The 13,035-nt window shown below is 43.3% G+C and overlaps 1 protein-coding gene and 3 non-coding genes across 4 annotated transcripts; 3 read left to right on the top strand and 1 right to left on the bottom strand.

The window, feature by feature from the left end:
* The first annotated feature begins 3,618 nt into the window (after positions 1–3,618).
* TRNAG-GCC lies at positions 3,619–3,689 on the top strand. Its single transcript has one exon. It is a non-coding gene; the product is annotated as a tRNA-Gly (tRNA).
* A 372-nt stretch (positions 3,690–4,061) lies between these two features.
* TRNAM-CAU lies at positions 4,062–4,133 on the top strand. The gene has a single exon. It is a non-coding gene; the product is annotated as a tRNA-Met (tRNA).
* Positions 4,134–9,088: 4,955 nt separating this feature from the next.
* LOC112623950 lies at positions 9,089–9,151 on the top strand. Its single transcript, XR_003119288.1, has one exon. It is a non-coding gene; the product is annotated as a U7 small nuclear RNA (small nuclear RNA).
* Positions 9,152–12,333: 3,182 nt separating this feature from the next.
* LOC112623042 (histone H2B type 1-O) lies at positions 12,334–12,877 on the bottom strand. Its single transcript, XM_025383209.1, has one exon. The coding sequence runs from the start codon at positions 12,843–12,845 to the stop codon at positions 12,465–12,467; it is 381 nt and encodes a 126-aa protein (XP_025238994.1). The 5' UTR covers positions 12,846–12,877; the 3' UTR covers positions 12,334–12,464.
* Positions 12,878–13,035: the final 158 nt, after the last annotated feature.

Raw genomic sequence — 13,035 nt, 5'->3', positions numbered from 1 at the left:
TGGAGTGCAATGGCGTGCTCTCGGCTCACCGCAATCTCTGCCTCCCAGGTTCCAGCAATTCCCCTGCCTCAGCTTCCCGAGCAGCTGGGATTACAGGCATGCGCCACTATGCCCGGCTAATTTTGTATTTTTAGTAGAGACGGAGTTTCTCCATGTTGGTCAGGTTGGTTTTGAACTCCTGACCTCTGGTGATCTGCCCGCCTCGGCCTTCCAAAGTGCGGGGATTACAGGCGTGAGCCACCGCGCCCGGCCGAAAACCACCTTCCTGGTTAAAAGAGGGAGAGCAGAGGCCCTAGAACTACTGGAGTACGGTTTCTAATGTTGCTGGTGGGCTGGTTCAGGTTCTTGACTTCACTGCACAAAATAATTTGAAAGTGAGTCCTAAATAAGCAAGAGTTTATTGCAAAGCGAAAGTACACTCTGATAAAGCTGATCAGAGAGGGCTGCTCAAGAGACAGTACTGGCTGATACTGGACAAACTCGCCTCACGGGAGTCTTACATGATTATTCATGAGCAGGTGGGAGGACATTGCTATAAAACATGTTCTGGGTGGTCTCTTGGTGCACTGTGGTTTTGCATGGTAGCACATACATCGCATGTCTCATTAGCATGTTAAATATCCCCCTGGGGTGTGTTTTTTACTGCTATAATGAGTATAGGTCAATTTAAGGACACCAATCACGGGTTTCTGTGCTTGCGCCTATTGGAGGATTTTTTTCCCCCTTTTTGCTCTTCTAATTCTTCGCTGCAGAATGTTCCAACTGTCAGGCCTCTGAGCCCAAGCCAAGCCATCGCATCCCCTGTGACTTGCACGTATAGGCCCAGATGGCCTGAAGTAACTGAAGAATCACAAAAGAGATGAAAATGCCCTGCCCCGCCTTGACTGATGACATTCCACCACAAAAGAAGTGAAAATGGCCGGTCCTTGCCTTAAGTGATGACATTACCTTGTGAAAGTCCTTTTCCTGGCTCATCCTGGCTCATCCTGGCTCAAAAAGCTCCCCCACTGAGCACCTTGTGACACCCCACTCCTGCCCACCAGAGAACAACTCCCCTTTTGACTGTAATTTTCCTTTACCTACCCAAATCCTACAAAACGGCCCCACCCTTATCTCCCTTCGCTGACTCTCTTTTCGGACTCAGCCCACCTGCACCCAGGTGATTAAAAAGCTTTATTGTGCACACAAAGCCTGTTTGGTGGTCTCTTCACACCAACGCGCATGACACCAACCATAAGTCCAGGATGCGGCTGGTTTGTGCACTGTCAGGCAATTTGTCCTCTCTATTTATTTAGCAAGTTTGTTCTCCTTTAAGAGAAGCTATGATCACCGTATCTAACCTACCTCATTTAAACTAGGTTCCATATCTGAAATCAAATGCAGATATGTGTGTGCATGCACAGGCTTCTAGAGAGTGAGTCCAGATCTTTCATCACTGTCTTAGCTTGGGCTGCTATAAAAAACAACATAGGCCGGGCGCAGTGGCTCACGCCTGTAATCCCAGCACTTTGGGAGGCCAACGTGGGTGGATAACGAGGTCGGGAGTTCGAGACCAGCCTGACCAATATGGTGAAACCCCATCTCTACCAAAAATACAAAAATTAGCCGGGCGTGGTGGCGGGCGCCTGTAATCCCAGCTATTCAGAAGGCTGAGGCAGGAGAATCGCTTGAACCCGGGAGGCGGAGGTTGCAGTGGGCCGAGATCAGGCCACTGCACTGCAGCCTGGGTGACAGAGCGAGACTCCATCTCAAAACAAACAAACAACAAACAACAACAACAAAAACTGCCACCATAGACTGGGTAGCTTAAACAGACATGTATTTCTCACAGTTCTAAGGCTGGAAAGATCAAGCTGCCAGCATAGCCTGGTTCTGAAGGGGGTATTTTTCCTGGTTTGCAGACAGTTACCTCCATGATGTGTCCTCACATGGCAGAAAGAGGTAACGTCTTTCCTGTATCTTCTTATAAGGGCACTAATTCCATTCATGAGGACTTAACCCTCATGACCTAATTACCTCCCAGCTACCTTCAAATATGTCACATGGGGAACTGGGGCTTCAACATATGAATTTTGGAGAGACACAAACATTCACATTCTGTGAACCGAGGTCTTAAGAATCCCCAGCCCTGTACTGCAGCCTAGGCGACAGAAAGATACCAAAACAAACAAAACAAAAAAAGAAAGAAAGAAATAAAAGAAAAGAAAGGAAAAGAATCCCCACCCAAGACTTTCCCCAGAATATGATCAGGAATATCAGACCAGTGCTTTTGGCATTGATAAGCTTTCAAAAGCAAGTTTAACTTCTGAGTTTGGCCCTTACATTTATGCTCAGGTAAGGTTGAGCAGCAATCTACCTTAAAAAGGAAAAGATTGCTGGAAAAATTTGTGCTTCAAAGGAAAACTATAACACATCTTTCTGTGTCATCTGATTCCGATTGTACGGGAGCTATTTTACAACTCTGCAAATTGTAGATAATGATGGCAATACAAAATTCTTCGTATCTATGGACATGCAAATTAATTATATACTGCGGTAGGGACAAAATGGATGGCCATCTTCTTTAAACACGTTTGGGGAACATCTCACCAAAACAGTTTTGGCCTCATTTATACACCTATTTTAATATTCCTGATCTATAAATAGCATCTGTTCTTTGGATTCTCCTATATGTGCTGCGAGCACTCTTTGGATTCTCCTTTGAACAGGTATCAACACCTCACCAATTACCTCATTGAGTTACACAAATTTTTTTTACCCGGGTTCATTTTTATATTTGTATTAGAGTCATCACTGCACCCGTTGTGGAAATTATTCTTCAATGAGACCTTTGCGCTCAGTTTGCCAGGAAGAAGTTTCCAGTGCCACCCCATAACCATGGCAACTGAAGCATAAGGTAAATCCACAAAACTCTTAAATCCCCCACTGCCTCCCTTTTCTTTGGGGAGACCAGTGGAGAGCAACACTAGGTTCCTGTTTGCCTCCCCTTCCCTCTGGCTCCTTCCCTCCTCCCTCCTCTTTTGGCCGCCCTACCTCCTTTATCCTCTGCTCGGGTTCTCTTCCTCCGCGGTCCTCCACTTCATTTTCTTTATTCTTCGTGCTCATGTAACCCTATTCTACCTCTCCCGTTCCCTCCAGAACCCACCTGGACTTTGAGCGGTCATAAAATGTCTTCTGCCTCCCAAACTAAGGAATTTGGCATCTTCCATAGCGCTTCCTGAAACTTAAGAGTCCGGAGCTTGAGAGCACTCGGCAAGTGGATACCCAGGGCCCTGCGGCGGCGGACAGAGTCAGCTCAGGAGCCCGCACCCGCGTGGTGAAGGTGCAGGCCCAGTCGGAGCAGTCCAACTGCGCCGCTGAGACCGTGCCGGAGCCGGGCAGCCCACACACGGGCCAGCCTCCAGTGTTGCCAGAGACGCTTTGAAGTTGCATTGAAAGGGATTTTTTTCTTCCTGAAAAGAAGGGAAGAAGGCAAGAAGGCTCTGTTATGAGGCTCTATTCGATAAGAACGGAAAGCTACCTAAATATCTTTTTGAAAACAAAGTCTATGGTGTCAGTTGGAGTCCTGAAAAATGGCAAAGCATTCCTAGAGACGGTAAGGGGTTGTCTCTACAGCAAGCATTGGTGGTTCAGTGGTAGAATTCTCGCCTGCCACGCGGGAGGCCCGGGTTCGATTCCCGGCCAATGCAGCGGTGACGTTTTGTGCTTCTTGAAAACTACGCATTATAGTTCAGAAGTTGGATATTTTCCCTATTCGGTTTTTTGCCTTAGTCTTACGTCCTGACTACATGATAAAGCAGGCAGGGTAGCGACAGGCTATTCTTACAGAAACATCGAGGTTTTCTTTTTTTTGCTTTCAGAATGTTTGATACCAATACACGCTGAACTCATCCTCATGTTTGCAGCATAAATAGAACTAGTGACCCTTGGTGGGGGGTGGAAATCAGATTTATTTAACTGTACCAAAAAACCAAAATCCCCACCAACTTTTACCAAAATCCCCACCAACTTTTGAGGTAAACATCACAAAGAATTTCCCGGCAGAGCAAGCTTCCACGTGTAGCAGAGTGGCGCAGCGGAAGCGTGCTGGGCCCATAACCCAGAGGTCGATGGATCGAAACCATCCTCTGCTAGCCCTTCTTTTTTTTTTCTTCCCCCCCTAAAAAGTTAGTTAGGATATACTGTCACCAACCTTCCTTCCCTTGCTAGGTCAATCAAAGTGAAAGTGACAGCAAATGGAAGTATTCACATTCCTTAGAGGAGAAAATCAGAAAGCAGCTTTCAGTTAAGAAATCAGAGGTATCCCATCTTACAGAGCGGGAATTGATACTAAGTCCATGAGCTGAAATACCTCCACCTCTACATACTATCATTTTGTAAACTATAATTTAAGTTTAGAGTTTCCAGTTTATAGGTAGGTAAATTTTAGAGATTCAGTTAAAGAGAATTGGAAGTATTTATTTTATTTTTATTATTTTATATTTTATTTTATATTTTATTTGAGACAGGGCCTCACTCTGTCACTCAGGCTGGAGTCCAAGTGGTGCGATCATAGCTCACTGCAACTTCGAACTTGTGGGCTTCAGCAGCCTTCTGAGTAGCTGGAAGTACAAGTGCTCCCCGCCTAGCCCAGCTGTATATATATATTTTTTTAATTGTAGAGATGGGAGGTGGGAGGAAGGTGTCTCACTTTTTTTACCCAGTCTGGTCTCGAACTCCTGGGCTCAGATGATTCTTCTGCCTCGGCCTCCCAAAGTATTGGGATTACAGGTGTGAACCCTCTCGCCAGACCATGAAGTTATTTTGAATAACAACTCTTCCAAAAAATGTCTTGCTCCTAGTCTGTTTTCTTCCTTAGCACTTATTACTGTGCAGTATATTGTGTCTTTATTCATTTAGTATTTTCTCTCTCATGGGAAGTAAATTTAAAAGGATAGATTTTTGTGTTTTGGCACTGTAGTTGCCATCATACCTAGAACAAGGCCTGGTACATCTTAGATACTGGTGAGTTGGTAAATATTAGTTAATAGCCACAATTTTCAATTCACTAAACCGAAACATCAGCATTTCTCATTACTCATCACCTTATTTTACCTTTTAAAAAATTATAGAAGAGTTAAAAGTGACCACACGGATTTGATCTATTATTAGCATCATGACATATTCACTACAATTTTCTTTTATATTTAGAGAAAAGAGGAAAACACTCATGAAATGTAAGTATTCTTCAACTCCATCCCCAGACCTGTTAACGACTTTCTCAGGGCAAGTCTATTATGACTTTGATGCTCATCTGTCACGTTTCGTTTTCACTCCTGCTTATATATAGGCCCATGGCAATACAATTTTTTTCTGAAACGGTCTTACTCTGTCGCCCAGGCTGGAGTGCCATGGCACCATCTCAGCTCACTGCAACCTCCACTTCCCGGGTTCAAGCAATTCTCCTGCCTCAGCCTCCTAAGTAGATAGGATTACAGGTGTGCACCACCACTCCCAGCTAATTTTTTGTATTTTTAGTAAAGACAGGGTTTCACCATGTTGCCCAGGCTGGTCTCAAACTCAACACTGTTCTCAATAAGAAACTTTCTAATCACACAGATAAGCAGGGACACTTGTGATTTATCTTAAAAACAAAAAACAAACAAAAAAAAACAAGAAAAACGGAACTGTACTTTTTATTTTCTCCTGGATCCTATTTAAGAAATGAATTTTCAGTTTATTCTTGGATATCGTGACTGTAGACAGAGCCTCCTTCCAAAGTAGTGAATTCAATTTACCTCCTAATCTTATACAAGGCTGCCATTCTTCTTTCTGTATATAATTTCCTATTAGCAAGCATGAAATTGAAAAGAGAGCAGCTATATAAAGATAGTCGTTTTGTAAAGACAGACACTTTGGGACCTCAGAGCACACTGTCAGTGTATTGTGAAAGTTGTCAGAATCAAAATGTAATCACTAATGTTAAGAAAACTCTGACAAATAGAGCCCAGGAAGGCCATGAGGAGTGAGTTTTTATATTTGTATATCTGATCATAAAAACTATCACAAAACATTATAAAAACCACAACCTTGTATAAAGGCCCTTGCAGATTTACACAAAAATATTTTTATAAGGACATCCATCCAGTAACTGTCTGTCTAACCTTGAACTGGTGTTACCTTTGTTATTGATCTTGTCAATGAAAAGAGTCAAACCCTGTAAAATATTTGAAGAGATGTATTCTGAGCCAAATATGATTGTGTCCTGTGACACACCCCTCAGGAGGTCCTAAGAACATGAGACCAAAGTGGTCAGGGCGCAGCTTGCTTTTATACATTTTAGGCAGGCAGGAGACATCAATCAAATACATTTAAGAAATACATTGGTTTGGTCCAGAAAGGCAGGATGCCCAGGCGGGGCAGGAGTGTTGGGGTGGGGGGTGGGGATGGGGTGCTTCCTCGCTACAGGTGAATTTAAACATTTTCTGGTTGACAATTGGTTGAATTTGTCTGAAGACCTGGGATTGACAGAAAGGGAGTGTTCAGGTTAAGAAAAAGATTGTGGAGACCAAGTTCTTTTGAAGTCTTACAGTGGCTGCCCTTAGAGAAAATAGATGACAACAAATGTTTCCTATTCAGATCTTAGTTAATCTCTTTAGGATTGGGAGGGTCTGGAACAGAGATTCTTTACAGACGCAGATTTTCCCACACACAAAAAAACAACTTTGCAGGGTCATTTCAAAATATGGCAAAGAAACATGGTTTTTGGTGTAAAATATTTTGATTTTCTTCCTTGTCTCATAATGTTTTATGCCAGAGTCAGGTTGGAAAGTAACTCATGATATATAGGGTTAAATAAAACCCATCTGATGAGAATTTATGATTTGTAGGGCATGACTCCCCAGACCCCTTATTTGGGAATTGGGCAAGATAAAAATCAGAGTTTAGTCCTCAGTCTTTATGGTCAAGGATAATTCTTTCTAAACAATTATGTAAATAATTGATTTTTTAACCTTGTCTTTTTTTACCTTCCTATATACTCACCTTATTTACTCTGGCATGCATATTCCCATTACAATGCTCTAGTCCCCCAAGATATATTTTATTTTAGAGAGCCTCCCTCTGTTATTTAGGTTGGCAGTGTAGAACTACTTTTTCCATGATTGAAACAAGTCTTATGGTATGTGACATTTGTTAGTGATAGCTTCATGTGATCCATATGGAGGAGATCTATTTTCACAAGCCAACTATTTATTCTGGAAGAGACTTTAGAAATCACTTTTAGTTGAGGAAAAAGAGACCAGGAAGAACAATCCAGTAAATGACATAAAATGAGGTGATGGCAGCCAGGGCGAGTGGTGGATAGAACTTAAACTTTCTAATTCCTCAAATTATTAGTCCTCAGTTGCCCATTTTATTCTTTTGGATGCCAACTACAGAGATTTTCTAACCTCAGAATTTCTTAGAGATGCCACGAAACTCCTTGTGTGGGAGACTATTTCTCTGGCCAAGAACTGCTCAGGTTTGGAGGAAAAGGGTATTAAGATTAGCTTTCCTCTCTCCCCACCTCCTTTCCACATTCATCACTCCGAACCATTCAGCATTTTATCAACTCTCTACAACTTAAATTCTTTCTCTATTTAAATAGAGGAGTAAGGAGAAAGGGGAGTTGGAGCGACCTAGGAAGAGTACGATAATGAAAACAGGAATGGGTTTTCAGAGTAGATAGTGGCCTATCTGGACGAGGAGCCAATTTCTAGTCTCTTCTCCATTCCACTTCTGTTGCTGTTAATCTTCCCAAGATAGATAAAAATGCCTAGGAAGGATTTTCATGATTAATTAACTTCCTTCTCCTGGAGAATCTGCATTTAATCAAATAAAAGAGATTCAGAAAAAGCCCCTCTGTGCATTTGCTATTTCCCAAATGACTTTAGCATGAATTAATCAGCATGACAATGCGGCATATTTACAATGCGGCATATATTTGGGATGATATTTACTGAACTCCTTCAGTATACACTATAGAGGCAAGGGGCCAGGCACGGTGGCCCACACATGAAAATCCCAGCACTCTGGGATGCCAAGGTGGGCGGATCACTTGAGTCCAGGAGTTCCAGACCAGCCTTGCCAACAGGGTAAAACCCCTTCTACGAAAAGTACAAAAATTAGCTGGGCGTGGTGGTGCGTACTTGTGGTCCCAGCTACTTGGGAGGCTGAGTGAGACATGAGGCTTAAGCTTGGGAGGTGGAGATAGCAGTGAGCCGGGATGGAGATCGCAGTGAGCCAGGATGGTGCCACTGCATTCCAGCCTCAGCAACAGAGTGAAGGCAAAAAAAGAAAAAGAAAGAAACACTCCTTGAATTACATTACAGAGTAAAGGAAAGCTTCCCCTTCACCCTCTGAAGGTTTGCTGAAAATCACTGACTAAAAGGCAGATTAATAGGAGAAAAAAAATTGATCATAGTTGTAAATCACATGGGAGCCCTTCAAAATGAAGGCCTAAAGATACAGGGGAAATTGTCCATTGTTTTTAAGGTTCTATAAAGTATGGACAGCCTTGTAGAAATGATTGGACATGAAGGGTAGGATCTAATGATAATAAACACAGTAGGGAAACCCAGAAAGGCCTGTCTGTCCAGATTCTTCTTGGCCTCTCTGAGCAGCATTCCTTCCTTCTCGGTATGGGGCAGGTCCCTCTCTGGAATAGGGATCTTATGACCTATAGTCAAACAAAGAAGGGCAGATAATTTCTGACCATAAATGGCCAGTTTTCATACAAAAAGCCTTGTGGAATGGGGTGGGTGAGGGGAGCTACAATAGTATTTGTAGGTTTTACAGCTGGCTTTGGGGAAAAGGGGTTCTGGTTTTTATGACCTGCCTTGGGGAAGAGAGATTTTAGTTTCTGTGGCTAAGCTTGAGGGAGAATGACAGATCAGAGACAGAAGGGCAGGAGGTCAGGGAAAAGCTTCTGCTTCTGAGGCTGCTGCTGAGGCCTTCATTTTGGGTTATAGTTTTCTGAGCCCCAGCAATATATCAAAACATCATACTCTTTCTCAAAAATGTATACAATTATGATTTGTCAATTAAGAATAATATTAATAATAAAAAATAGTGTTACAGCTCTTTTAGAATTTGTCTAGCAGGCCTTATGGTTTTCGCTAGGAAGTCCCCACCCCCACAAAGAATAACATTAATTTAAAAATAAGACAAATGTAACATAAATAGAAAAGAACAGGTTTATTTACCCGGGTAACTACTCAATCCACAATGAACAACTCTGAACGTCTTTCACCACTTTTACCTCATAGCTGTGAGAACTGAATTTTTTGTTTTTTCTCTAGTTCACTTTGCCTGTTTACTTAACTGGCAGAAAGTAACTCTTGAATGCCTGATGTATGTGAAGCCTAATGCGCTATCCAGAGGGGCCAAGTGAGGAATGAATTACTTTCAGCTGAGGATTTAGAAAGTTGGGAAGTCCGGGGCATTTGATGTGGGCCCTGATGGCAGAAAGAGCAGCTTGGTGAAAAGCTTGTCATGGATACAGGAATCTTTGTTAATGTCCAGAGATCTCAACTTCAAGGATGAAGGGCTTCACGAGATCTCTATTTTAGAGGTGAAGGGCTTGATGAAGTCAGCAGATTTGTTTTTTTAATAGTCTGTACCATGATATAAATGTTTTATTAGTTGTCAATATTGAAAATTTATAATATTTCATATTAAGCTGCACATAATCTTGAAAAATTAGAAGTCACACTGTCCGTGTGCTTGCATTGCTAGAAGGGAGAAATCAGTGAAACCAAATTGCACAGGTTTTGTCTTCACTTCTCAAGTTCCCACTGGTCCTGTTAGTTTCCATATTAGTTGGCATTTATCAATATGCTTGTGCTATGGTTGTTCTTACAGCAGAATTAAGAAAACAGTTAAATATATCTTGGTCGATTATCTCTATCAAAACTGGAAAAATGAAATATGGTGTCAGAAGTTAGTGTGTTTCAAGAAAAATAGCAAATAGCACCTCTCTTTATAGAGATAAGGCATGATTTTTAATATCCAGATATTTTGCTCTAATGTGCTGGGCCTTTGTGAGCAATTTACTTTTAACTTCTGGTTTAAGGAATATCATAACTGTCACCTTATCTGCAAATTAAGCTAAATGTAGATATTTTATAAAGGAGAACTTGGAATAGAAAGTTGGGATGAAAGCATGGAAAATGGTCTTAAGTGCTGTTATGGACTTCATTGTGTTCCCCCAAACTTAGACCAGGTGCAGTGACTCCCGCCTGTAATCCCAGCACTTTGGGAGTCCAAGACCAGCCTGGACAACATGGTGAAACCCTATCTGTACTAAAAACACAAAAATTAGCTGGGCGCGGTGGCAGGTGCCTGCCTGTAGTTCAGCTACTCAGGAGGCTGAGGCAGAAGAATCGCTTGAACCCAGGAGGAGGAAGTTGCAGTGAGCCTAGATTGCGCTACCGCACTCCAGCCTGGGCGGCAGAGTGAGGCTCTGTCTCAAAAAACAAAACAAAACAAAACAAAACAAAACAAAAAAACTTAATGTTGAAGTCCCAACCCTCAGTGTAGTTGGTATTTGAAGTCAGGGCCTTTAAACGGAAAATTAAGGTTAAATTGAGTTGTAAGTGTGGGGTCTTAATCTAATAGAACTAGAAAGCGTGATCCTATTATTATTTATTTTAGGGTACAAAGCATTTTGGCTTTTGATTTTATTTGTTTATTTCTTTTGGACAGCTCTGACCAGATCACAAAACTCAACAGGACTTCCTCCCTTACCCACTCCTCGCTCTTTCTATTTACCTCCCCCACCCTCCTCCCGCTCCCTTTTAACCTCCGCACTAACGACTCTTGAAGAAGCTTGAATCCTGCAATTAAAAGGAGTGAAAAATGGAAACCCTACCCTAGCCCACTGACTCAGTAGAAAGTTAAGAAGAAAGCATTTTAACTGGGACCAGAAAACACAACGCCTTGAACTTGTGCTTTTGCTTTTTTTGCCACAAGATGGCAAGAGAAAGTCACACGTGCTCTCTCACCCACTCGGAGGCTAATCATCCCTCAGATGTTCTCTCAGGGTCGCGGGATGGGCAATCTCGTAAAAGAGAGCGACGAGGAATAAAGGGAGGCGACAAATGTGATGCCAAGTTAAGGAACATGATGAAATTAGGGGACTGCTCTCCAAGTAGCTTAGCTTGTCGATAAGCTCTGTCGCCAAGCCCGAGGCGCCAAACTAATGACAAGGTACTGGGGAAGAGAACATTTTAGGGTAGTGAACGGCAAATCCTACATGTATTTTGCACGACTCACTAACCAGTTGGCATAATTCGGGGCTGTTTGTCACCTGTGACAGAGACGACCCTATTCGTCCGAGATAGCCTTCCACCCAGAGCTGCAAAGGAAGTGACGGCAGGAAAATAAAGGAAAAGCTACGGGGTGATTTTAAAGCCTGGAGTGGAATTGTGGAGGGGCTTGCTATTTTGCTTTTAAAGATTTACAGTAGAAGTAATTTATTTAAGAGAGGATAACGCTGTGGCAGAGGATGCAATGCTGAGAATTCAGGCACTGTTGAGAAGAGGGGATCATGCCTTGAAAGTCTCCACTCCCTTATACTCCCAGACTCTTGGTTTACCTCCTATTTCTGTGATCTCTTCTGGTGTCCGCTTCTCTTTAAATGAGGGATTCTCCAACATCTGTCTCAGGATTCCTAATCATGGACTTTAAAATCCCACCTGCACAGAACGGAAAATTCATTCCCATTCCCGGAGAACCTCTTCGAAAAACACAACCATAATGAGACTATCTGGCAAATTGCAGCCCTTGGCGGGCTTTTCAAATAGAGCGTTGGCCAATCAGAGAAGGGGGACGTTACAGGCATTTAAAGATTAACCCGACCGGGCGCGGGCTATGGCTCACGCCGGTTATCCCAACACTTTGGGAGGTCGAGGCGGGTTGATCAGAAGTTGCAGACTAGCCTGGCCAAGATGGTAAAATTCCGTCTCTACTAAAAACGCAAAAATTAGCCTGGCACGGTGGCGGGCGCCTGTAATCCCAGCTACTCAGGAGGCCGAGGCAGAATTGGTTGAACCCGGGAGGCGGAGCTTGCAGTGAGCCGAGATCGCGCCACTGCACTGTATCCTGGGCAACAGAGCAAGGCTCCGTCTCAAAAAGAAAAAAAAAAAAAAAAAAAAAGGAAGGAGTAAGCGAAAGCAAACTTGTAATTGTAGTTTAAAGCACAACTGCAAGGCTTTTTCCCCAAGGGCACCTAAGAACCTAAACTAAATTTGTCAGACTGAGCGTATATACTCACACGCAAAAAGCCTAGGGAGCTTAGCTTACTTTTTCCCGCCATCTGCCCTCCTAAAGGAGGGCGGCCGTAGCCCACTCAAAAGACTACAAGCAAAATGCACCGGCTCTTTCTCTGGAAGCGTGAGTGGCTCTGAAAAGAGCCTTTGGATTGTCGGCAGCTGCGGGCGAGCTCACTTGGAGCTGGTGTACTTGGTGACGGCCTTTGTGCCCTCGGACACGGCGTGCTTGGCCAGCTCCCCTGGCAGCAGCAGCCGCACGGCCGTCTGGATCTCCCTGGAGGTGATGGTCGAGCGCTTGTTGTAATGCGCCAGGCGGGAAGCTTCACCCGCGATGCGCTCGAAGATGTCATTGACGAAGGAGTTCATGATGCCCATGGCCTTCGATGAGATGCCGGTGTCGGGGTGGACCTGTTTCAGCACCTTGTACACGTAGATAGAGTAGCTCTCTTTGCGGCTGCGCTTGCGCTTCTTGCCGTCCTTTTTCTGGGCCTTGGTTACGGCTTTCTTAGAGCCCTTTTTGGGGGCTGGAGCGGACTTAGCCGGGTCAGGCATGGCGGAGGAGAGTGAAAGACCACTCAAAAAAAAAGAATGAAGAGAAGCTAGGTTATGCCCTATTTATTCACAAGTCTATATGCAGATGAGATTGAGAAACTCTTCTGTCTGATTGGAAGTTACTCAGATGACGTCGATATCAATATAGTCCAATCAAAATACGTATATTGAGAAACCTTATTTGCATTAA

The sequence above is a fragment of the Theropithecus gelada genome, chromosome 4 (genome assembly GCF_003255815.1).
Source record: "Theropithecus gelada isolate Dixy chromosome 4, Tgel_1.0, whole genome shotgun sequence".
NCBI classification, from domain to species: Eukaryota; Metazoa; Chordata; class Mammalia; order Primates; family Cercopithecidae; genus Theropithecus; species Theropithecus gelada.
Note: the sequence above shows the minus strand (reverse complement) of the source record. Positions and strands in the feature narration are given on the sequence as shown.

What these genes read in the sequence shown, in the direction of transcription:
- LOC112623042 (XM_025383209.1), bottom strand. Translation starts at nt 12,845, where the DNA reads ATGCCTGACCCGGCTAAGTCCGCTCCAGCCCCCAAAAAGGGCTCTAAG.